The sequence below is a fragment of the Micropterus salmoides genome, unplaced genomic scaffold (genome assembly GCF_014851395.1).
Source record: "Micropterus salmoides isolate LMB-PRFRI ecotype aquatic unplaced genomic scaffold, ASM1485139v1 Ms_hic_scaffold_11, whole genome shotgun sequence".
Lineage (NCBI taxonomy): Eukaryota > Metazoa > Chordata > Actinopteri > Centrarchiformes > Centrarchidae > Micropterus > Micropterus salmoides.
The window spans coordinates 10,674,313-10,701,477 of NW_024040152.1; the positions used below are offsets into that span (position 1 = coordinate 10,674,313).

At 40.0% G+C, this 27,165-nt stretch overlaps 1 protein-coding gene and 1 long non-coding RNA gene across 2 annotated transcripts in view; one reads left to right on the forward strand and one right to left on the reverse strand.

Moving 5' to 3' along the window:
• Positions 1-613: 613 nt before the first annotated feature.
• Positions 614-27,007, reverse strand: LOC119897259. Its single transcript, XR_005443385.1, has 2 exons — positions 26,512-27,007; positions 614-1,327 (listed from the first exon to the last, which is right to left on the reverse strand). It is a non-coding gene; the product is annotated as an uncharacterized LOC119897259 (long non-coding RNA).
• myom3 (myomesin 3) overlaps positions 2,253-27,165 on the forward strand; it is a 65,708-nt gene continuing 40,795 nt past the window's right edge. Inside the window, 7 exon segments of the mRNA XM_038710850.1 lie at positions 2,253-2,384; positions 4,343-4,469; positions 13,563-13,667; positions 22,426-22,579; positions 23,400-23,557; positions 24,628-24,720; positions 25,140-25,228. Coding sequence (XP_038566778.1) covers positions 4,363-4,469; positions 13,563-13,667; positions 22,426-22,579; positions 23,400-23,557; positions 24,628-24,720; positions 25,140-25,228 — 706 coding nt within the window. The 5' untranslated portion in view covers positions 2,253-2,384; positions 4,343-4,362.

A 27,165-nucleotide genomic window follows, 5' to 3' on the forward strand; every position in this document is an offset into this window, starting at 1 on the left:
TATTATGATTGCTTGTCAAAAACATGAAAAAGAACCCCACATCAAAGAAAGTCATACTATATCTACAATATTAAAATGTCTGATTTCCCTTCACATCCTGGCCTCTGGCTCATGTTATACCAGATTTACTGTAAACGTGAGCTGCAAACTCACAGGGGGAAAACATTAACAATAAACTCAGAGTCATTTTAACAAAAGGATGTGTAGGGATTTACTGTGCTACAAGATCACACTTTAAATCACACTTGCACTCACCAAACACAATTCGGGCAAGCCCAGAGATGTTCAGCAGTTCAAGGAAATACAAATCTAAATTGGCAGTTACAGTAAGAGCAATACTTTATTCAAAGCTGCACAAGTTATTTTTTGGTTGATGTTTCTGATCCTTGCATAAAATATTTCAGATGTAGGCATGCCAACAAGTTATACATGTCAATCCCTCCAAGTTGTTAAACCATCCTCCAATTCTTTCACGTGTTTCTTGCAAAGGGCCCCGGATGAATACATCTGGGATACCACAGTGTGTTGTCTCCACAGCGACTCATCCATTACAGGCTTTGATATCCTCTGCATCTGTGAGGTGCAGATAAATGCAAGAACATCCAACAGGGAATACATGTTTGTCACATTGGCTCTGGTTTTTATTCATAAGTTATGCAAGTAAAGGCACAGAGCAAGCATGAATTGTGAATTAGCATTAATGATTAATAAAACATGATAAGTCATTCTGAGTGTGCTGAAAATATTTATTCACTGTTGGCTTGCCATTTATGTTTCACCTGGCACAAGTACAAACTCATTATATATTTTGTGCCTCAGGTGCTCTGGGGAAGTGCACCCAAATTGAATTGCATTAGAGATCTAAAGTAATCAGGCACTAAACAGACTGTACAGGTTAAATTTTCAGGCCTGGCACTACTTCTAAGTAAAAATATTAAAAAGGTTCTATTGTCTCAGAGCTTTGAAGAAAACACAGGAGCACCCCACTTTCAAATATAAGCACTGTAAGAAATAGAAGACAACACTGACATGTTTCTGGTAGAGCAGGAAGCTGAGGAGCCTTCCGAAAGAAGAGGAACTAATAAAAGGTGGACCTCAGCTGCTTTGTTCCAGTAGTTATTCTTAGTCTGACAGTCACTGCTGATGTATGATGAGAAGTGAAGGCCTGGCAACAGTAGCTGGTATTGTGTAGTGATATTCCAGAGGCAGGTGTGCCCCCTAAACGCTTATAAATAACCCCCATCCTTCCATCCAATGCTGTGGGCTTGAGTGATGCCTTCTTTCCTCAATGCCCCTGTGTGCTTTTCATCCCCATCAGTCATCACCACTGGACACACAAATACACACACACAAAACCAAACAAACATGACAACACAAGATAAGTACAAATTAAAAAAAAACAAACAAAAAAAAAAACAAGTGGGCATCCTTCAAGTAATAAGAAATATTATATCCTATGGAGGAGCATTACAGGAAATATAGGAGAAATGATAGAGCAGTGAAAGGACGAGATACAGAAATAGAAGTAGAATGGAAGGTGGAGTATAACAGGAGATTTACATGGGAGTCTCAGGTGTTGTCTCCATCATTATTAACCTCTTGCTTTTTTAAAAAACAAAGTCCAATGTCAGACTGAGCCAAATAGTTAGACTCCCACTCTCAAACTATCTCTAGTTAACAGCTGCTCCTTTCCCCTTTCTCCTTTTGTGTCAGCATCTTCCATCTCTGTCCATAGTCCTCATCCTCCTGTGACTTCCTGTTTGTCATTTCCCAGCCTTTAATTTTGTATTATTTTACCCAGGTGGGATAGAGCAGAGAGGGCTGAAATAAATATAGATTTCTTTAAGTGACAGTTATTCAGCAGACATTTATAGTTCCACCACAGCCAGTTGTTCTCCTGAGGCTGTTCCAGCTGTTCCTTTCAGCTGCTCAGGTCATTTTGGGCCAACCTCTTTTATTGTCCAGGGAGCTATTGTGTCATCCCTTAGTCACTTGTACCGCCGCCTGCAGATCGATCTGGCTCATGACAAGGATCTGTATCTATGTGTGTGTTTTGCGGTGTCCTTTTAGGAGTGTAGTGTATAAGGGAGGTGTCATTGGTCTATATTTACCAACTTAAGAATGAGAGAGCATTGTGTTGTCCACATTCTTGGCACTGAAGGACACTACGCATTCAGGGTCACCCTCAGCGCTTTATCAAGAGAGACAGAGGAGAGAGAGGGAGGTAGACGCAGACAGATAGTAGGAGGTGATACTGAGAGGACAAGTACTAAACAAGATCTTCAAGGACAGAGACAGACAGGCAGACAAAAAAGGAAGTGAGATATATCGGTTCTATAAAGCTTTGACATCCAGAGGACATCACCTGTTTCTTTAAAGAAAGCGTGAGTGGGATTTCCTTTACTCAGCCTTCATCTAAATCTAGCACAAATGACATTTGGCTTTTTTGCCTTTCATCAGGTAAGACAGGTTATTGATGCATCAATACATGACAACCCTCAATGAATATAAAACCACTATGTAGGAGTAAAAAGCACCCACTGTGTGCAGCAATACCAAACCTTCTTAAATCTGTTAATTATTATTATTTATTTGTATTGTCAGGAAGGTTTTATTTTTATTGTTGTCTCTCTTGAGAGTCTTTTCTTGTTTCTCCAGCTAGCTGAACTTCTTAATGGTCTTGTCTTTTGATGGCCTCAGTGGATGGAGCTTTAAATAACTCTCTGGGGATGGCATAAAGCAAGCTACTGTACTGTACAGACAACGCTTCCCCACCGTCAACGAGTAGAATAGTAAATGATTTGTCCCCTTGTTCCTCTGTTTATATTTTTTTTTGTTATCAGAGACCTGGAAACTGAGCACTCATTTCACTCCAGAGACTGAAAACTGCAGTGTGTGTAAATAAGAACGCTGCATTGCTTTTGCTCTGCTTCCCCCTGGGGCCTAGGATCCCAGCCTACCCATGGAGACTGATCAATTTTAATGTGCCAGAGGTTGACCTTCAATTAACAGTGTTCAAACAAACCTCCCTCCTTGCGCAACAGTGAGCCACAAAAAGAGCAACAGGGGAATCAGCTGGCCCGCTAGCTTATTAGCCTGTTAGCTAACTCGCTGCAGTTTTCCACAATGTAATTGAAGATGATAAGAAGAAATAACAAATTACGGTTGTTTATGGCGCTAACACAGGTGGTTGCTATTGGGAGTGGGTGAATGAAGCCATCACTCAGACGTGACCTGATTCTGTTTGTTGGGTAGGTTCTGCATTCTCTTCCCCAAAGAAGCCAAATGATTAATGATGGGCAGGGTGTGGGGAATGGCATGGCAGACCTCAACTGATGAATTATTAGTGGCTCTGCGACCCACAAAAGGGGTAATTCATTTAAACGTGGGACTGAAACACCTTTTCTCCACACCTACGCCTAAAACCACACACACACAAAAATACATGAAATGTACAGCAGTTTTCATGATTTGAAGTATTTCATTTCAAAATAGGTAAGACCCACCCATTTACCGAAAAGATAATTTGTCAGGATAATCAATGAAAATAATCATGTTGCAGCCCTGTTTACTTAAAATAAAATAGCTTCATATTAAAAGACTGTCTGTTTTCAAAGTGCTGACTATTGAATTTCCAACACCAGTTTTTCTCCCCAAAGTGACATTTTGAATTGTAACCCACTTATGTTAGGTGTGTTTGGAGCTCTTTTGGAAATTGAAGTCAGGACGCTGACACAAGTTTGAACCAAGATTGATATTGATTCAGAAACATTATGTTAATAGTAGCACTCCACTTTCTCTTTGGGTTGCTACTAGTCCCAAGACATTTCAAAATATCAGAAGACTTGTGCCTCTGCAGATAACAGTAATCTATCAGACAGCTAAATGACGCTGCTAGCATTTTGCATAACCTTAGCATATCCCTTGGGTTCAATTATAATTCTTTAGGGATGAGGCTGGCGCTGATTCACAATTCTGCACCACCATGATATGAAAGAGTCATGACTTTACCACCTCAACTAAGCAAAGTACTAGACATGTAAGTACAAGGTCCCATTTGAATACAAAGCACAACATAAATCGTTGTGTCTCTTGCCATGGCTGAAGCTTCCACAGTGTAAAGTGGCTCTTAATATGGCAATTCATCTGCATTCAATGTGAAACATACCGCTTTGAGCAGCTCCAGATATGAGTGACTGTTTACAAACATAAAGTAGCTATGTTTCTGGTCAGGGCTACACAGTGCTTTAAGTGTCTGACTTCCACTGACTCCGAATGGCACTGCCTCCTACACACCTCTGCATCCTCCCTCCCTCCCTCCTGACCTCCCCTGCCTCCACAGGTACCATTTGGGGAGTTACCATGGAAACCAGGATGGTGATGAAGCGAGAGCAGGAGGAGCAGTCGTCCCAGATGTCTCACAGCATGCGACTGTCCTCCCAGATAAAGAAGAAGACCTTCACTTCCAGGTGCAAACATGTTCTCTGGACATAATTTTTTGGTTCTTTGTTCAGTGAAATATCAGATAATTTTATGTCTTTTGGCCCCAAACTGTTATTTAAAATTAACTATATGAAATGTTTTAAATGGGAAATGTCTCTATGGTGAAAGACGTGCGAAATGTGACATAAGGTCCCAACTACACACTGCTTTTTCGTAAGAGGTCACAAGCCAAAAAGGTTGGAAACTACTGGTTTAATCTTTACAATGTGTTATATTTTATAAGCCATATTAAAATATTAGATTTTAATGTTGAATCTAATTTAAAAGTAACTATAGCTGTCAGATAAATTTGAATGTGTAAAAAGTAGACTATTTCTGTAGTGGGGTAGAACTATAAAAGAGCACAAACTGGAAACACTGGAAAGTAAAGTACTGACTTGTAGTTAGTTACATTCCACAATTGCCTGACATACAGTAGGATGGAGTAGGAAAGTAATATTGTTTCACCATTATCATATTACAACAGAATTGGAAAATGAGATGCAGTTTGTAGATTCCTTTATGCTACAAAAAGCAAATGACTGATAGAACAATTATATGATGATATACAGAAATAAACGAGGATGAATTATTTTTGTTAGAATGCTCGTTATTTTTAAAGGATGAGGCTGGCGATATTCTATGGTTTTCCTATTGTCAACAAATCCAGTGAAAAGACCAAATCCAACCATAAATTGATTCTAAATTGTAAAAATTTAAAATATTGCCTGCATAGCCATATCCTGATATGGCGTATTCCTGTGCGCCGTAGAGATCCATTGTCCAAAAAGTATTAATGAACATATCAGCGAATTTCATCATTAAAATGGGTGATGTTCCTACACTGCAATAAATATGGGCACTTACAGCAAATCTCACATTTACAGTCCTTTTGCAAATACTCACTAGTGCACCAAATACGCAGCTGAAAACAGTCCCCTGTTTGAGTAAAAAAATAAATAAACTCTGTATTCAAGACCTGTTATTTAAGATTTACATATTCAGAAGGAACAAATGGGCTTACGGAGTGTTACACACAGGCTGTGGACGTTGGAAAGTATTGAGAGACAGATTAACAGATCATTGGTTTTGGTGAGATTTGTTAAAAGTAATAAAAACATAGAATATAGTCAGCCTTATCCTTTAAGCAACACTTTAAGAAAACTTTTATAAAGTAATACAAAATAAAGTCTGGGCTTCCAATTAAAATTTAGAGGATTTACTGTTGATGGATTTATGGTGACCAAGTGCAAAAGCCAATGACACACACAAGCTGAGTTTTGGGGAGGACAAGACATTGGCTCATTATTTTTAACACCTATGTCATACATGTTTTAGTTTGGGAATCCTAACTGCAAGCTATTTAACACAAACACGCTCTCCCTCACCTTTGGGACAACACTGCTTCTGTATTTTCTAGCTACAAGGAAGTTGTATAATCAGTATTATTTAGAAGCAGCTTGAGGTGTTTTACACACTGAAAAACAATGTTCATCTGGACAAGTTATCAAGTCTCATATTCAGCCCTTAACCCGGATTTTAATTAAAACTGGAACATTTTGTCAATGAGTTGAGATAATTCAGTGTTATTCCAGTGCAGTATCTCTTGTTTCAATGTTTCTGAAATTAGTCTCCTGAAATTAGACAAAATGAGAAAATAATCTCTGTACTAATAAAGAAAATGGCAAGGAAGGCAACTAAACTGAAAAAAGAAAAACTCTTGAAACCTAGTTAAATTATCTGTATATTATCATCTATAAACAGATGTAAGAAAACAGACAAAAACTAGGATGTAAAATTAACATCTTAATTTTATTGCTAAGACTGAAAATGTTTTGCAACAAACCTACATATAGCAGAGAACATTTAAATGTATCACATTAAAATATAATATACATATAAACAAACTACTTATGTGGTGTTTACAGTTTATGCCCTAAAATTCACACTTTTATAAATAATAAAGTGAGTAAATCTGATTATGTTGCTTAATGTCTTGACTGATCACAGCTGATTTGTTTTTGGTTTTTTCAGTTGCAGGATGACATACACTAATGCTGGGCAATAAAATAATGATAATTATCATGATATATTATTATTTATTTACTCAACAACAATAGAACGAATGTTCAATAAAAGTTTGATTTAATTAACTTGAATCGCGAACAAATTAGCACACAATTTGTTGTTGTTGTAAAAAGATTTTATCATAAGTGTTTTAAATGGCGCCCAGCCCTACCCCCTACACACACACACACACACACAGGTGGAGTTGGCCATTGAATAAATGAAGTCAACTTTGTGTACAGTTGCAGTTCAATTAGTTTGTGGTTAGTAGTGTTATTGTAAAGTGTCATGTACAGTAAATAGGAGGTGTTCCAGTCAACCAGTGGCATGAAAGACAAACATTCAACAGCAGTAAATTGGACTGCAAAAATGCAACAGCCAGAACAGCTCTCCAAATAATAATTATATATATATATACACACACACAGTGGGTACGGAAAGTATTCAGACCCCTTTAAATTTTTCACTCTTTGTTTCATTGCAGCCATTTTCCAAAAATCAAAAAGTTCAAAAAAGTACACTCAGCACCCCATCTTGACAGAAAAAAACAGAAATGTAGAAATTTTTGCAAATTTATTAAAAAAGAAAAACTGAAATATCACATGGTCATAAGTATTCAGACCCTTTGCCGTGACACTCATATTTAACTCAGGTGCTGTCTATTTCTTCTGATCATCCTTGAGATGGTTCTACACCTTCATTTGAGTCCAGCTGTGTTTGATTATAATGATTGGACTTGATTAGGAAAGCCACACACCTTCTATATAAGACCTTACAGCTCACAGTGCATGTCAGAGCAAATGAGAATCATGAGGTCAAAGGAACTGCCTGAAGAGCTCAGAGACAGAACTGTGGCAAGGCACAGATCTGGCCAAGGTTACAAAAAAATTTCTGCTGCACTTAAGGTTCCTAAGAGCACAGTGGCCTCCATAATCCTCAAATGGAAGACGTTTGAGACGACCAGAACCCTTCCTAGAGCTGGCCGTCCGGCCAAACTGAGCAATCGTGGGAGAAGAGCCTTGGTGAGAGAGGTAAAGAAGAACCCAAAGGTCACTGTGGCTGAGCTCCAGAGATGCAGTCGGGAGATGGGAGAAAGTTGTAGTAAGTCAACCATCACTGCAGCAATCCACCAGTCGGGGCTTTATGGCAGAGTGGCCCGACGGAAGCCTCTCCTCAGTGCAAGACACATGAAAGCCCGCATGGAGTTTGCTAAAAAACACCTGAAGGACTCCAAGATGGTGATAAATAAGATCCTCTGGTCTGATGAGACCAAGATAGAACTTTTTGGCCTTAATTCTAAGCGGTATGTGTGGAGAAAACCAGGCACTGCTCATCACCTGTCCAATACAGTCTCAACAGTGAAGCATGGTGGTGGCAGCATCATGCTGTGGGGGTGTTTTTCAGCTGCAGGGACAGGACGACTGGTTGCAATCGAGGGAAAGATGAATGCGGCCAAGTACAGGGATATCCTGGACGAAAACCTTTTCCAGAGTGCTCTGGACCTCAGACTGGGCCGAAGGTTTACCTTCCAACAAGACAATGACCCTAAGCACACGCTAAAATAACGAAGGAGTGGCTTCACAACAACTCTGTGGCTGTTCTTGAATGGCCCAGCCAGAGCCCTGACTTAAACCCAATTGAGCATCTCTGGAGAGACCTGAAAATGGCTGTCCACCAACGTTTACCATCCAACCTGACAGAACTGGAGAGGATCTGCAAGGAGGAATGGCAGAGGATACCCAAATCCAGATGTGAAAAACTTGTTGTATCTTTCCCAAAACGACTCATGGCTGTATTAGATCAAAAGGGTGCTTCTACTAAATACTGAGTAAAGGGTCTGAATACTTATGACCATGTGATATTTCAGTTTTTCTTTTTTAATAAATTTGCAAAAATTTCTACATTTCTGTTTTTTTCTGTCAAGATGGGGTGCTGAGTGTACATTACTGAGAAATAAAATGAACTTTTTTGATTTTTGGAAAATGGCTGCAATGAAACAAAGAGTGAAAAATTGAAAGGGGTCTGAATACTTTCCGTACCCACTGTATATATAAAAAAATAAATAACCCGTCAGATTAAAATAAGAAACAGGCAGCTTATTTTTTTTATTTTAGTGTGACAGAAGAGTTGGCGCCACTTTTACCCTTGAGTGAGGTCTGGGACGATGGTATGGTCAAAGTCAATTGCCGACTTTGGGAACAGCAGTCCTTAAAATGCAATTGAACTTCTATTATGTGGCATGATAGAAAGCTCCAGAACAGCTACTAAATGAACCTTGAGCAGAGTTTCACCCAAGGCTTATTCTGTTTCTTTTGATGTTAGATTCTACCTCAAAATGTTTTAGTAAGTCAACCCATTTCCTGCCAACTTAAGGATGGTTTTTACAAGTGTTCAAGTAAAATATCAGCAATGTAATAGTAGCTTATTCCATAATACTTTTTCCACACCTGGAGACGCTCACTCGCATGCAGTAGAACTGTCCAGTTGCAAAAATGATGGCAGGCTCACCAGTGCTCCCAGATGACTCCAATGTGATCCAATATAAATCACTTCTGGTTCTGCCCTAATAGTCTCAAGTCAAATTTGCCTTCATTTTCACAGCCCCTCTGCTGCAGAGAGTTATTAAATTAGCCTAACCTGTGGGTCTACAATCTCTATTGCAGAATAAAGGGAATTAGACAATTTTTTCTCCTTAGGGATGATGAAAATAAGCAATTACTACATCAAGCTTAGTTCAACCGATCTTAAAGTTCAACACTCCCTTTGTTAGAGAGAGAGAAAGCAGGTGCATTGTGAAATTTATACGCAGAACATCCTCAGTGGGAGCACACTCAAATTTATCTTCATGTTAGATCGCATAAAGTGGTCTCTGGGTAGGTTTGGCAAACAAACCTACTAAAGAAGAAAACCGTTTCGGCTACCAAGTTTGGTTTTTCTAGTTTGTACACAGTTATAGAAGTACATACAAGTTGTTGACATGCATATGGCAATGAGGGCAGATCATCCAGTGCATTCAGAAGTTCTACCCTTTTTTATGTCCTAATAACACCAAGTTAATATTTTGAGGAAGCCTGTTGGTTATAAACGCATGCACAACCTAATTCTCCTGCACAAAGTAACAGTATCAGCTCTTTCCAAAGTGTTTGCTTGCGTGAGTGCAAGTGTGTGTATGTTCCTGTTCCTATTAATGTCATATGTGCGTGCGTGCGTGCGTGCGTGCGTGCGTATATACACACACACACACACACACACACACACACACACACACCTAAAGGATTATTAGGAACACCTGTTCAATTATCTAATCAACCAATCACATGGCAGTTGCTTCAATGCATTTAGGGGTGTGGTCCTGGTCAAGACAATCTCCTGAACTCCAAACTGAATGTCAGAATGGGAAAGAAAGGTGATCTAAGCAATTTTAAGCGTGGCATGGTTGTTGGTGCCAGACGGGCCAGTCTGAGTATTTCACAATCTGCTCAGTTACTGGGATTTTCACGCACAACCATTTCTAGGGTTTACAAAGAATGGTGTGAAAAGGGAAAAACATCCAGTATGCGGCAGTCCTGTGGGCGAAAATGCCTTGTTGATGCTAGAGGTCAGAGGAGAATGGGCCGACTGATTCAAGCTGATAGAAGAGCAACTTTGACTGAAATAACCACTCGTTACAACCGAGGTATGCAGCAAAGCATTTGTGAAGCCACAACACGCACAACCTTGAGGCGGATGGGCTACAACAGCAGAAGACCCCACCAGGTACCACTCATCTCCACTACAAATAGGAAAAAGAGGCTACAATTTGCAAGAGCTCACCAAAATTGGACAGTTGAAGACTGGAAAAATGTTGCCTGGTCTGATGAGTCTCGATTTCTGTTGAGACATTCAGATGGTAGAGTCAGAATTTGGCGTAAACAGAATGAGAACATGGATCCATCATGCCTTGTTACCACTGTGCAGGCTGCTGGTGGTGGTGTAATGGTGTGGGGGATGTTTTCTTGGCACACTTTAGGCCCCTTAGTGCCAATTGGGCATCGTTTAAATGCCACAGCCTACCTGAGCATTGTTTCTGACCATGTCCATCCCTTTATGGCCACCATGTACCCATCCTCTGATGGCTACTTCCAGCAGGATAATGCACCATGTCACAAAGCTCGAATCATTTCAAATTGGTTTCTTGAACATGACAATGAGTTCACTGTACTAAAATGGCCCCCCACAGTCACCAGATCTCAACCCAATAGAGCATCTTTGGGATGTGGTGGAACGGGAGCTTCGTGCCCTGGATGTGCATCCCACAAATCTCCATCAACTGCAAGATGCTATCCTATCAATATGGGCCAACATTTCTAAAGAATGCTTTCATCACCTTGTTGAATCAATGCCACGTAGAATTAAGGCAGTTCTGAAGGCGAAAGGGGGTCAAACACAGTATTAGTATGGTGTTCCTAATAATCCTTTAGGTGAGTGTGAGTGTGTGTGTATATATATATATATATATATATATATATATATATATAGTCTTGTGATACTGCCCAGCCGCAGGCTCTGCAGTACATTTTTCAACGGCCCAAGCCTCTCAGCAAACACTCAAAGGGAACCTAAATAAAGGAAAGAGAAAAATAAGATGGCAAAAGCAGAAGTTGTCATCTGAACACCATGAAATGGGGAAATTTCCCAGCTTACAAACAAAAGAAAACGAGAAGTCATGTCAATTTGCATTGCGATTTGTAAGATGGCTTGTTGAAAGTAATGCCTGAGGCTAGATGTTAGCAGCAGCGGTAGTTATACACCTGAGTAAATATACAGTCCTGGCAGATCTAAACAACCAAAAACTATTTATCCTTTTCAATGGGGCTACGTTGTACTGTAATGTACTTTACTTCAACATTAGGCAAAATCATGCTGTAAATGAAGATCTACTGACACAAGTATACCAAGAATAGCCTTCAAACTTAAAATATCCTGTCACTGCTGTTGTAATTACTCTTGTTAAAAGAGCAACAGTCATCTGTAGACAAAGGCTGAGCAAAAATTAATGCTTCTCTGGTTACAGCTTCATTGCCTCAAGTGACCTTGTCACCAACAACAAATGCCCCTCTCCTGTTTACGGGGGTGCACATAGAAAAGGTCAACTCAGTTTATTGTTGGTGCTTTAAATGGGAAGCTCATGCTTTAGTGTTGGCTTACACACTATTGTCTGTGTGTGCGTGTGTGTGTGTGCATGCATGGGTATGACTATGCGCCCATGATAAGGAGACTACTCTACATCCTCACAGGAAGAGACAGCAAATGGCTCTCCTTATTGTTTTAGTATCACTTTACTGTATGTGCCTAGTTGCTGCTCTTTATGTCGGGTTCATCATGTGCAGTTTGTGTTCCAGTTGGAACACAAACAGCTCAACCACAAGTTGACTCAAACGGAAAAAATGGAACATTGCATATGATTGCATGCTATGATGCCTCAACAATTAAAATTGCCATTGTACCATGAACAACTTCCTGGCTCAGATCCAAAACCCTTTGGCTTGTAAACACCACACAGTCAGCATTTGCCTGTGCTTACATCTGGAGCCCATGTTCCTCCCGATTATGTTATCTGCCTGTAGACAATAGCATGCATGTATGTACACCAGTGATGAAAAGAGGAACACTGACAGAGCAGAAGCAGCTGATGATGGTATTACCATTGCTCGCACAAAACGGTCACTGCCCTGGTTGGTAGCTGGATTTGGATTTGCACCTAACATGTGTGAGGGTGCAATGTGTCCAATATGAACAGAATTTTAGTTTAAAACAATAAAAACATTTTAAGTAGTAACTGTTTGGATGTTAATGAGTCACTGTCCAGTCTGCCTTCAGTCCAACTTAAGAGGGCAAAAAAGTAGAGCTCCTCGGCTTCTCTTTTCTCTGCTACCTCTTCTTTGCCTCCTGCCACCACTTTACCTTCCCTGTCTCTGTCTGGGCAGACTGGGTGTGAAATCGTTGTCATCAGTTTAACAATAACCAAATAAAGCAGCTTACAAGTTACATAGTTTGCTTACCAGATCACTATAAAGAAAAAAAACTGGAGGAGGAGGTGAAATGCTTTCCCCACTATTTGTTTGGAACATGTGGCCAGAAATTACACACGGTACCTTTGAAAACATTGCACCATGTGTGTCCTGATAGAAAACAAACTGTAGAGACTACATTCTCAGTTTAATTACCAGCAGTTGTGTAACAAAACACTGACAGGGCTGTCATTGTAACCGATATCTTGTTATTGTTAACTCATCTTTTGTCTGGCAAGAGAAGATGGTTGAAATTACAATCTGAATCTGCGAATTCCATTATAATATTTTAGAAAACACTTTAGTTTATACCAGTGACAAATCTGCTGTGCCACACACAATGGACCACCCTTGGTGGCTTACCCCTGAGCTGCAGAGATTGACAGAGGGTATTTGTGCAACAAATATTGACATTGTATTTCAAAGAGGGTCTGTCTTTCATGTATCCCCATGTCTTTGCAATTTATGTAACTTTGTTTGATTCTGGTTTGTCACTGTTTACCTTGCTAGTTGTTCACAACTGAAGAGGCAAAAAAAAAAATCCATTAAAGCTGTTTTCCGTCTGGAGATAAGATAAGAGTTGCCAGCTTTAAACTGAATCCCTGGAGTGCTTGAATAAATGAAACCACATGTATTTTATGTTTGCCTACATTACCGGGGCTCTCTCTGATGTATGGCCACCTCTGCTGTTCAGACAGAGAATTGGAGACCCACTGCTGCTTTCTAGTGGCAGAGGAGAATAATGAACTAGATCTGATGAAGTTGAGATTGATAATTTGTCATAGGCCGTGACCAAATTAATAGGCATGCTAATATGAATTCTCAATACTTCCATCAACAGAATAAATAACTGAAGGATGACATTGGAAAATATCTATTTTCTAATCTCTCACCTGTGTCATTGGATGATATGCAAGATAATCCAGCTTTGTTTTATTTTTCCAATGTTCTCTGAATGAACAGCGAAGATGAAGCCTCCTACTCTGATTTCTATCCCATCATCCCGGCTGACCTGATGTCCGTCAAGGAGATCCTGAACATGGACAACTTCCCCCGCCACAGGACATGGTGAGATAAGATTTATCAGAATATATGGCAGAGGTTTTAGTTGATCATCAACAAAGTCTGAACAATATCAATTAGGTTTGGGTGGTATCTATTTACTTATACCTTCTTACCTCCTGAAATTTCACTGGGGTTTAAGGTATATGCAATATTTTTGCAAAAAAAAAAATAAAAAAAAATGAATGTATGCATGTATGACATCATCTATCTTTCAATACTGTGTGTGTAATATGCAATTAGCCTACTTAGACAGGTCTGCTGGGTTTAAATAATTATGGTCCATGGAATAATTAATTGAGAGGGAAAAAGCACACAACTTCCTCCTTCTGGAAGACCTGATGACACTCGTTGCTGCAGTGGATACCAATCACTGGGCTGAGAGGAGTGGATGTGCACATAGCTTTGAACCAGTGCTGGCTGGCTCACGGTTATCATCCACACTAAATCCAAAATAATCCCAAAACAGGGGCAGAGGCATTTTTCTTGTTTACTAGTCCTGTAACTAGGGCTACAGCTAACGATTTCAGTAATCGAGTATTCTACAGATTATTTCATCGATGCATCATTTAAGAAGTATCCCCACCACCACACCCCCCCTTGCCCCCACCTGATTCCGGGATCAGCTGTGTAAGTTAACTCATGACTGCGACGTTATAACCCAAATTCACGGCCCAACCAGGAGAACAACAAACACACATGTATACATTTATAGCTGAGATTGCGGCTTACTTTTGCTAGCCTTCAACTGAACAATCAATCATGATTTTAGTTAAATGCTAAAGTTTCCGTTAATGTTACCATGTCTGTGGTCTGCTCCGTGGACATGTTGCTACGGTGGACAGACTGTAACATTCCACAGTTGTTGTTTTCTTTTAGCTTGAAATAAATGGATAAATGGACAATTTAAATGGATTAAATGAAGAATCTATGCAAAATATTTGAGTCAATGCTTTTTAGTAATCGATTTAATCGATAAATCGTTTCAGCCCTACCAATAACATTACACCACCACTCATCACTATCTAGTAGCTACTTTTTGTGCAAGGAGTGTGTGATTGAGCAGGAGAGAGCACGCGGCAGAGAGAATGCAGTGATGCAACAATACAAAATTGACTTTTATTAATTTATTTGTCCAATTTAATATCTCGTTGCTCATCGCCTTCATGTCTTCGGTCATTGCTCAGCCCAGTGCATATCCTCCCAAGGTAGCTAACGAGTTTGGAAACCCAACAAATGCTGTTCTGGCCCTCTCCACAGCTGCAGCAGTGGCACAGACTCTGCTCATGGTGTGGATGACCATGCTGCAGCGCAACTTGTGTCCCAGCTTCCCAAGCAGATCAGAAAAGGACTGCTTCAGCACAACCATTTGCGTCTGGCTTCACACACTTTCTCCAAATATGTGGAAACGGCCTTGGAGACATTGAGCAGAAGAGGCATCAGGGTTTTATTCCTTCTGGACGATCTGATCATGATGGCATCCTCCGGAAAGAGCGCAGGACTTCACACGGTGGGGCTTGTGAAACACCTGTTGCTGCTAGGATTTGTCATAAACAAGTGAAAGAGCTCTGCCCTTTCCTCCCAGTCAATAATTTATCTGGGAGTGCATCTGGACTCATCCAGCATGAGTGTGACGCTATCTCCAGCCAGGCTAGAAGCGTACAACTCTCTCCAGCTGTGCATCATGCCTCACAAAGTGGTGACAGCTCTGTCTGTGATTAGCCTGCTGAACATGATGCCAGCTAGTCATGTAGTCCCTTAGGATCTTCTCGACATGAGAAAAACCCAGAAATGGTTCGGCTGCCTCTGCTTCGACCAAATATGTCACAGTAGACGCAGTCAGACTGGTTATCCCCTCGGGAGAGCTACGTCACACATATCTGACACAATTGCATGTCTCCTTGAATGGGGAAGAATGTGTCAGTCTCAAGTTGCTGGAGGAAAGTGGCCAGAGGATTCATTTCTCCACATAAACTGCCTGAAGAGGTCTACAGTGCTGAAAGTGTTAAAACACGTGGTGGTGAGGACAGACAACCGGACAGCTGCTGCTTATATAAATTGCTTGAACTGAGCCGCATATCTGATGTCACATGTCAAAACGAGTAGAGGCTGAATCCCACACTAATTCAAATGTTGTATAGCAGTATTTTATATGATTAAGTTGACAATGGCATGCTTAAATTGCCGTGCTAGAATCTACTAATGTTATCATTAGCTCTGATAGGGTGTGTGTAAAGCTCTTTTTTTTTTTTCCAACATGTAGTCTATTAAGATAAACACATAAAAAGAGTAACTTCTTATTGTATACCGGTATACTAAAAGTGCTGCATCAGAAATACTGTTTATTTATTTTTAACAGCAGTAAGTACTGTAATACAGAGTAGAAAAAATATCTTCATTAGAAACAAAGAGCAAAGAATTACGGTGGCTCCCAGGGCTCAATGAGGAATATTTTTTTGAGGACGATGAATTTTTTTTTGAGGACTACTTTGCGTTACCTCGCAATATGTTTTGCGTTCCCTCTCAATACCTGTCTTCTTCCGTTAGCCTACTTCTGAGCCATATGCTCAGCTGCTCTCAGCGCAACACTCCAGCTTATTGAATTTTACTTTGAACGGAGAATTTCCTATGTTGATATAGTAGCCTGCTACTGCTCAATAGGCATATTTATGTAGGCTTTAATCAAAAAGGACCAGGCACCACGGTGGGTGATCGTTCCAGAGGAGTTGGAAGACAGCCGGGATAGAGCCATGCTGGCCCAGCTTGGACGTAAGGCTGCTCCCAGTAAATGTCCGGTCTGGAGGAGTTGGGACTCATGCTGCCAAACACCGGAAAATTGAAGACTGTTAAGCCGACATCTTTACGCAGACCTGCCCCATCAATGTCCTGGAGCATGCAGCGGGCACACAGTGTTCTGTCAGAGCGCAAGGCCCTGCCAAGATGAGAGGAAGCGGATTCTGTGTTTACATCAGTGATGCTTGGTGCTTAAACAGTCAAAGTGGATCGACACTGTTTCCTACATGTCAGACTTCATATGGAGGCTACATATCTCACATTATGCAGTCCTGTCCACTCACTAGCCTATAGGCTAAATGTTCATGCTGCTACGGCACTTCCACACTGTTTACATAGCCGACTGTTATTAGGCTGCTCCCGCTACTGGCTTATATTTCAGAAGCTTGTAGCCATCAGGGCTCCGCTAATGTTAAGTAGCCTACTTCTGATGCTGCTATTATTTAAATAGGTTAGAAATAGGCTATACAGGTGAACATACTTCAGATTTGGGGTTGCACTATTAGGCTACGCACTTTGTAATGCTCCAGCCCTGCATGCCATTCTCACTCCCCTGACAGTATACAGATCAGCTGTCTCGTCTAGTGTCATACTGTAAATTACCATCGTATTTGTGCGGGCCTGACTAATAGTGAAAAGCTCATAAAATAACCTCCTGAAGATGCATTAAAAATCACAAATGATTCAAAGTAACTTTGGTTTAATGACTGCTGCATTAAACAATAAATGCCATTCTTTCTTTTGGCTGGCCAGCATGTCTATTTTTTGTTTTGTGTCTTGTAAGTTGAATAGGCTATTGTGACTTTGTTTTTAGCACATTGGACCGGATTATGCAATACTGTCCACTCACTAGCCTATAGGCTAAATGTTCATGCTGCTACGGCAAGGTATTGCGAGGGAACGCAAAACATATTGCGAGGTAATGCAGAAGTAGTCTTCAAAAAAATTCATAGTCCTCAAAAAAATATTCCTCACTGAGCCCTTGGAGCCACCGTAAAGAATAACTTATTTAGTCTAAGAAAAAATCCACAATTAAGGCAACAGGATTAAAATTTTATGAAGGCCTCTCAGTTTTGGACACTTTGGATTGTTTGTTATGCATCTGCATTTCCTCAGAGCTTTCTGACTGGATTTATATTTATCATCATGAAGCTCTTGTAGCTCTGAGTAACTGAATACGTCCACCTGAAACCAGTATACAGGTCTTTATTTTCCATATTATTCCCATACAAACGCATCTCCTACTTTCATACATGGCATGATTACTTTTACAAAAATAGAATTAACTCTGGAAAGGTAGTGATTTGACGATATGATCTGACACAAGGGCAGCCCTGCTAGTAGTAACATGTTGTCCCTTAATCATAAAGACATCTGTAATTTTACAGCATTTAAGGGCACTTTCCTTTTCTCTTGTTCTCCTGTGCATTTTTTCTCTCCACACTGGCTGGCCACACACACTCATGCACTGGTTGACCGCTGTGTTGGTGGTCCAGTGGTCAGTCAGCAAGTTTAATCTCCACGTCAGCGTCTTCTTGTTTACTGTGTTGTCAGTCAAGGTAGGCTTAACAAATGGACCAATGAGCAAACACTATGTGCAGGTAGTACTCAAGGGAGTTGTAGTGTCATAGTGTCAAATTGCAATTTGTTTGTTATTTCAGTGCCTTTTGAAAAAAAGACTACAATTTTTTTCGTGTGTTAATGTGCCCTGAACTTAGGGGCGTAAACATCCCAGATGTTACATAAAATCTAGCATTCGCCTGTTTTTCGGGGGTATTTTGGATGCGTGAGATTTACATATGAAGGAGGAAACAATAGAGACTGAGGCTCACGATATGTCCGTTACATGCACTTAATTCTTTTTTATTCAAATATGCTAAGGAAAATACATTTTACATTTACATTTTACGCTACCTTTAAGTCTTTAGAATATGGTGTGTAAGCCAGGACATCTCTGCAGCATGACGATATTTTATTTTAAATGGTAATTGACACACATATCAACTTTAACAAATATTATACCTCCTGCCATTTGAAAATTGCAGTAGGCCATGTTGAGCTTTTCATAAAATTTCTATTAATTGTTAAACCCTACTGCAGATGATTTATAATGAAAATAATTGTTAGTTGCGATCCAACTCCTAATAGCCAAGCTTCACAACAAAGAAATCAAGTAACACCATGGGGAAAAAACAAATGGAGATCTCCATCTGCAGCTTCAGTTTGGGCACATTATATTTATTTCTTATTCTGGATTCTTTTGTGGGAATAAAAATGGCAACAACAGTGGATGAGTCTCTTCTTCTCAGGCTGAACCAAAGACTATAAAGCAAGCCTCCACTTTTCTCCAGAGGACTTCCTTCCTGGATGATCTGTGCTCATCATAAAATTCTGCCTCTCCATCAGTAGTCACCACCACATCCTCTCTCTCCGCTTTATTTGAGAAAGTCGAGTGGGTCAAGTTTCACTGGTGCTTTGCCCTGCAAGCCATTGACAGCACAAGAGTTTTTATGCCAATAGAGAGTCTCAATAAACAACAGAAATCAAGGCTCTTTCCTCACTCTCATCTGTCTGTAAAAAGACCAGCTGGGGACTTGTCCCATCATTTGCTGTCTCACGGATGTCATAAAACCAATAAGCCATAACCATTCAACTGAGTCTTACAGTGAAACCTTTGTATTTGTATTTTTGTTTTGATGGTGAAGAAGAAGGAGCCCCACATCTTACTGGTAGAAAGTAGTGCTAAAACGATTACTTGTTAAATAGATTTTAAGTAAATTAACAATCTGCGGTCGTTGGTCGGACAAAAATGTATAATGAAGACATCAACTTAATTAATTGTGACATAACAAATGTATAATCAATTAATCAAGAAAATTATTGAAAGATTAATCACATCATAATGAAATAATCACTATTTGCAGCCCTGGAAGAAAGACAAACTCTACTCTAAACTTATCTAAAAGAGTTAATAGCCCAGGACATATTATATGTCATTACCATAAGAAGTAACCGGTCAACTGAAAAATTACCAGACAGTAAGCACTTGGCTGGTAGCTGAACTTAATTTCCTGCCAGTACACGAAGTACTGAACTTATTAGTGAATCAGAATCTGAGAGGATTTTGTTGATGACATGTGTGAGCAATCTTTTACTTTTTTTAAGTGTCTTATGAACATGTTGCCAGGACAGGATTACTGCTCAGCTGTCATGGAGACGATGTCATATATCTAAAAATAAGTCCCAGAATAGAGAGGTTTAGGTCACCAAGAACTGGAAGCAAGAGGATTGTTGCCTCTTGTGACAGGATTTGCTTTACCAAAATCCCTTTTCTACTGGAGGGGCAACTTCCCCAGTCTGGGTCACGTAGTATCTGTGTTCAACTGCCTTATTAACACTGTCACATTTGGAGGCTTAGTGGCAGCCTGTTTGCTGTTCTCTTCTATCCATCCAGACATTGATTAGACTTTTTGTTGTGTCAAAAAGGATTTGACATATCTGGTGTGTGTATACGTCTTCATCAATGCAAAAAACAACAACAAAAAACCCCCCAGATTCTTTCATCTAGTTTTTTTCTGGTAAGTTGCTGGTTAACATTGGATAGATGAACAGACGGAAGTCACAATGAGTACTGAGGGAGAAGGTGGGTAATGGTAGAAGATAGAGTTGCCAAGGAGGGAAAGTGAAAAGGCGGGGAGGTCACTGAGGGTGCAATCACACCCTCTTGAAAGACAAAACACATCTGACAGTAATGAGTCTCAGCTGCAGTGATGTGGCCGTGCCAACTTGACATCACATTAGGTGCCCTCTCCCATGCCACTACCACAACCCTTCTTTTCGTCAATGAGCAGTGTCTGCTCAGCTCAAATTCCTCGGTCTTGTCTCACCTCAATTTGTCCACCTGTTAAAGCCCTCTACTTTCTAAATGTGAGCAAGGTCAGTTCACTCTAAAGCAAACCGCCAATCTTACCCCACTCAGAAGTGCTGAGACGAATATGGTGTGGATGGATTTTTTAGGATGGAGGCTAGATATCTAATAATGCTGGAGATGATTGACTCCTCCCAGGATAAGAGAGGAAGGACGGAAGGATGAAGTTGAAAGCTCTAGAGGATTGGCACACTATTTCTGGAAGGCCTGAGTATTGCAAGATGGGGGAGCATGACATTTGTTTTGATTTGTGTGGAAATGAATGCGCCAGTTCCTTGCTTGGCTCCAATTGGACATTAATATCAGATTCACATAATGGTTTTTCTGTTTTCTTCTTCTTCTTGTGGTAAGGGGTAAATTATGCAGCTGACTTATTCATGCCAGGTTTGTCTTGGCAGGAGGGGTTTGCTATTCTTTGCACCAACAAGTAATATTAAAATTTCCATTTGGAGCAATAATTAAGCCATAAACCCTGTCATACCCACTGACTTGATGTGTTCCAGTGGTTCATTCCCTCAAGGCTTAAAATCTGAGAGCCCAGAGATTAAAAACACTAAGAGACACACACTTTACTAATTGAGTTTGTGGCAGAAAAAGTCAAAGCCGTGTTTCTGAGTGCCTATGAGTGTGAGTATGTGTGGGCATGCACTTGTCTGCATATGCATCTATGCATGCACATATTTATTTGCATATTTATTCATGCTGTTTGTGCATTTCGCTGAATTATCACAAGCATTTGTAGGGCCATTCATGCTCTAGTGGCCATCAAAGCTCAGAGAAGTGTTTGTGAATATTTAAGATTCTGTCTCCTTGTTTGTTGTGTGTGTGTGTGTGTGTGTGTGTGTGTGTGTGTGTGTGTGTGTGTGTGTGTGTGGGGGGGGGGGGGGCGTGTTCAAATAATTAAGCCCTGGGGACTATCAATCAAAAGATGGTTCAGGCAACACACCCCGCTGGCGATGAGAGAGAGAGAGAGCAGTATTAAAATGCTGTCTTTAAAAAACGCAAGCAAAATAACGGCTCGTACACAAGAAAATGTGCAATGCCATGTAGTTATGGATATATTCAAATGTACAATATACCCAACACATGTATATGTTGTAGACCACAAGAGGGCTTCACTGACGTCTGTAAGAAACTTCTGGTTTTGTTTAACAGCCTGTAAAATGAGCCCAGAGCGCAGGTTCAGCAGCTGTCGAGAAAATTTTTTTTCTTTTGAGTAAATAGACTATTACAAACCGCCTGCCCTCTTAGTGGCAACCAACTTCATGAGAGGGATGTCAACAGGGTTACCCACGCTGCGACACAGAAACTTCTTGAACTGTCCACACCTAAAGGAGTCTTGGAGAGGTACACATCACCATGTGAGAGATTTTAGAGAACCAGCACCGCATCGCTTCACAGTGATGTGATTCAACAGTGGCAGCGAGGCTTGATTTTCCACCGATAAAAGACAGACTGTGCTGATGTGAAATGACACGCTGGTTTAAATGGAGCAACAAACCACCAACATCATCACTGAGCCTTTTAAACGACAAACTGCCAAATATCAAAAAACTAGCATTTGTCTGCAAATGGACCGGGACAGAAAGAAACGTTTGTGCCAAAAAAACAAAACGAAAGAAAAATCAATGTAAAATTGCCGTTTTGCTTCTCTCACAGGTCGATCCGTGTTGTTACAAACCATGTTCAAACCTTTGTCTGAATTGCTGTCTCAGCTCTTGTCGCCACCTCTGATGGAGGTCTGAATTGTTTTGACAGCCTACTCAAAATTTTCAAGTGAAGCTAATTACTTCGCGTCTAGTTTTGGTTGAAAATATTTTGTGCAGCTGAAAATAAACACTTCAAATGTGCATAATTAACACACTTACAACAATTGTTAAACTGTGTGTGTATATATATATGAATTGTACATTTGAATGTTGCTGCTATGTGTTCTGCATCTGCATTCACCACCCTTAGTAACTAAAACAGGAAGTACAATTACACAATTAACAGAAAAAAAAAACAATAGACCTGAATATATAAACCTTTGTGTTCCAACAGGGACATCCTGAAGGAAACTCTGGATGCTGATGAAGAGTATCACAGAGACAAGTGGACCATGTTTGGGAATGAGGCTGAGAAGGTAGAGTTGGATGTGATCAGGAACCAGCATCTGTTACGCACACGCGTTGACAGAAGGGCCCTTCGCAATCAGGTACAAGTCAAGTTAAGTGACCTATAAAAAGGACTGCCTTGTATTCAGCTTTGTTAACACACTTGTTAATCATGTTCTCAGCCACGCAACATCAAGGTTTGAGAGTTAGCAGGTTTTACAGCAGCGGTGAGATGATTTATTGGGATGAAAACTTACAGAATCTTACGTTTCAGTGATATATAGCTGAATGATCACCACTGATTTAAAATATATATCATGGACTTCATCACAAACTAACCTCAAGTGTTTACCTCTACACTGCATTTAAACTATCTAGTATTAACAATTAAAATTTTTAACAAGTTATTCGTAAAAATGTGATGAAGACTTGTCTACAATTTCTTAGAGATTGGCTGCAGAGTGGATGTTAAGACAGCCCCATGAAAAAATATCTATGTTTTTTAGTGGTTGGTGCAATATATGTATTTTTCACTTCTTCTTTACTGCAATGTTTCTCCTGTACATAACCACAATCATATTATCCAAACTATTTGCAGTTTATAAATGCTGGTGTTGTTTTGTAAGTCTCCTCCAGAACCTAAATTCAAAGAATGAAGAGAGTTAATTAAGTTGAGAGGGGATAAGGCACCACAAGTATGCTACAGCCAACAGTTTATTTTTTGTTTCCTTAGTTTGTTTCTCTTATTCTGTTTTAATGAGTTGAGAAACAGTTCTACACTCGCTGTAGAAAACAAATAAAGTGTACTTTAAGAGATACAGAATGTATTTATCAGCACATAATACATGTCATCTTATCTGCAAAATCAATTTATTAAATTGTTTAAACACTTTGCCTTTCCTGAATCTATTTGTGCTCCAGGCAGAAAAGAAGGCATCTGCCCACATGAAGTACCTAGAGCGTCTGAGCCAGAGGGCTCCAGACTTTCCTATCCCTCTGAGGGCTCATACTGTCTGGGAGGGCATGACGGTCAAACTCTCCTGCACCATCCAGGGTTGTCCACCCCCAAAGGTCACATGGTAAGAAGAACTTCTGTCTGTGCTGCACTCAATTCTCTTGGCCTCCGTTGGCCCGTAATTTTTCAGACGTTTCTATTAAATTCTATTGCTTGGGTCATAGCGCAAACTGGTGTCATTGTAATTTAGTTTCTCGGTTGGTTGGAGTGGGTTAGAGAAGAAAAAGAAACATGACTCAAAGTCATGACTTTCAAGGAACGACAAGGTCTATAATGATGTGCACTCCTAAAATTATGTTACTTAAACACTGTATCAGAGCTGACACTATCAGCTGATTCGTTGATCAGTAAATCAAATTTCTAATTGACAACGAATTCAATAAATAACCATTTAAGCCATTTATCAGGTCTTGATTATATCTTTTGCTGCTTTTTTCACTGCTACTTATATCACTGCAAAATATTATTTGTTTTTTTGGACCGTCGAATACAACAAACAATTGGAAGATACAACTTTTGGCTGTGGACCGTACTCTGACCTTTAATAAACCATTAGTTGCAGCCCTACACTGTATGCTTTATTCATGACTCATCTACAATGTATGTCATGCGATCATTACAAGTATAGAGTGTGAGAGATAAGGAGGTAGGTTAGGTTATAAACCCGCGTATGCAAATGATTGAATATAAAGACAGATTAAAAGCCCATGAGTCGCTTGCAAAAAAACAAGAGTCATGATCCTACAGTTCTGAACCCTGAGTTGAATATCACCCTCTGTATTAATATGAAATTACCTGTGTTAATTCAGGCAACACGCCAAACTGTCGACCTTGATACTTGAGCTGCTTAGAGACTAGCTGATGAATAGACCATGTGTGCTCAGTATTCATGAACCTAAGCTGAGATCCAGATAACCGGAGGCTCATGGGTTTCAGCATCCCATATGGGACTCATTGAGCCAATTGGGCTGCAAAAGGCTGCCCTCAACAGTGCCCACTGCCCAGCACAAGACAGAATGAGAGATCAAAGCCCCCCTCTGGCTGTTATAGATTCAGCAAAAACTAACATTTGATTAGTGAAAGACGTGCATTACTTTGAACAGACTCAGATATATTTCTAACTTCCTGCCTCAGGTACAAGGATGGTCTGCCACTGAGGATGTCTGCCCAACCATGGAATTACTGTCTTGAACAAAAATTTGGTCTTAACTCACTGGAGATTAGAAGGTAGGTCACTCACTCAAATCCCTAATTAAAGCTCAAAATCTCTGAACATGTAAACTGTATGAACATGACACAGGGTGTGTAAGATGGGGCATGTGTGAATAGCACGACCTTGCAACGGATTGACTGGGAATAAAATTAAACATTTACAAAACATGTGGGTGAGGTTAGATAATGGAGAAGTTATGAGATAAAATGTGTTAAACTGAGAAATAAATGCTGGTGTTATTTTGTAAGTATGCTCCATTACCTAAATTCAAACACTGAAGAGTCTAAATTCAAACACTGAAGAGTCAATTATGTTGAAAGGTCTGCTAGTGCAATAAAAGAACAGATATGTAACACTAGAGACACATTTTTATTTAAGCGCCATCTTCAACCACTTCCAATTTTTACAGATACATGCACCTCTCTATCCTTAGGTGCTCTCCTGATGATGCTGGAGAATATAAAGTGGTAGCCACAAGTCCTCTGGGTGAAGCTATGACCTTTGGAACACTTGTGGTGAACTGTGAGTGGCGTCCTGTTTCATATCAGCTCCACCTTGCAGGAAAACCATTAGGACTAATACAAAGATGGGTTACACTGACTGAAATACCAGAGTTCAGTCTCAGGCTCCAAACTGGTAATGGGACAGTGAGATCAGTAAAAGAAATCATCTGAGAAGCCACATGATTAAAGGCCATATAACCTGTCCAAAGAGCATATTGGTGCAGAATTTCAATCATTTGAAACATTTCATCTCCTTAAAAACATGTAGGGGTGAGCATCAACAACTGCATTTAACATGTACCATTTCAACTCCCCACACAGCTCAAAAACTTTATATATTGATGACACTGCCCCCCAGTGGATTTGTTGTTTAGGCTTGATAAAGGTTCAAGCATAAAGAGACAACAAAGCTTACTCACTTTGTACACATTTATTTATTCTGTCATCTTTTATGGTTACAAGAACCTGAATCGCATAACTTGCATTTAAGTGGAAAGTGTTACTTCTCAATATCAACACTTAGATATTTGTAGAGTAATACAATAAGGAAATTCCAATTTAGTGATGTATACTGATATTTAAAGCATAAAGCAAAATGTCCTGAATGCAACAAAATATATTTTGAAAAGGCTCTATTGTCATTTCATTTCGTATTGAATTTTGTTTTGCACATTATTAAACCTTCATTTAACCAGGAAGGACACTTAAGAACAAGTAGTTAGTTCCAATGATGGCCTGGCAAGAGGCGAGTAGGTATAAGGCAAGACAGACATTCAGAGTCAAGGCAATAATGTTGCTTGTGAAGGATGCACACGCATGTGTCTTTGGAAATGCCCATGATATTGTTCTTAAAAGCTGTCAGAGAAATAAATAGGTCTAGTTGTATTGTTGTTTGTACATCATTGCAGTCTTAACATTGCATTACATAAAAGATTAAAGAGAGAAGTCCGTGAAATCTCAGTGAAAGGATAAAAAGCATTTAAAAAATGAAGCACCAACAAGGTTTACAGACAAACTTAAAGACTGTTGACATGAACTTGAAAGAACAACCAAACAGCAAGGCGATCAAAAGCACTGACCAAACCAGAGACCAAATTACTGAAAACACACAGGCCCAGTAGCAACACAACACAGAGAGCAAAACACACGCCCTATGTGTGCACCCTACTCACTACCATCCACAATTCAACATCACTGACTGCAACAGTGTTGACAAAAATCCATAAGCAGAGATATGTAGTTGCGTGCAGAGTTACAAGCAACCGCCACAGTTTAAATAAAGAAAGCAGCGAGCTTACTCACCATTAGTTGCAGTCAGCTAGTGTTGGAGTTGAATTAACAATTGTTAATTAACAATATCAATTAATAATTGATATTCGTCAGACATCTCTCGCAGGTAAGGAAGGGCTCTCTCAAAAGTCAGCAGCGAACCATCTGTGAAGCGTGGCTCCTGGATGTCCAGTGAAAATGTTTGTCAAAACCCTACAGACAGTATGCAGCAGATCTTCTTGACATTATATTCCAATCAGCAGTTGTCTTTAAACCCTCACATGTGAGCGCTTTGTACTTTTGTATAAACATGTGGGAGACGCTGTAAATAAAACGAAGGCCTAAACTGGTGGCACCGTCGGGCTGTGGAAACGTGTAACGTTAAACGGTTCTTCGTTAGCCGCTGAGGTGTTAGCTTCGGTGGGCAGCAACTCCACTGATTTTCCTCACTTGTGGCGCTCCCCTCGGGTTGAATTGTTTCCGAAAGTGCTTCAACATCTTGCCTCCCTACTGCTAGCATAAACTCCGAGTCACACACACATGTTAGCTATCCAACTATCTATAATTATCCCTCAAGTGAAATCGCGCTGGTATCAATTTAACCGAAGCCCCGCCCCCTATCTTGGAATGATTTTGCATTTTCTGCATTTCAATTAGGCTCCCATTGAATTACCAAAAATCACAAGC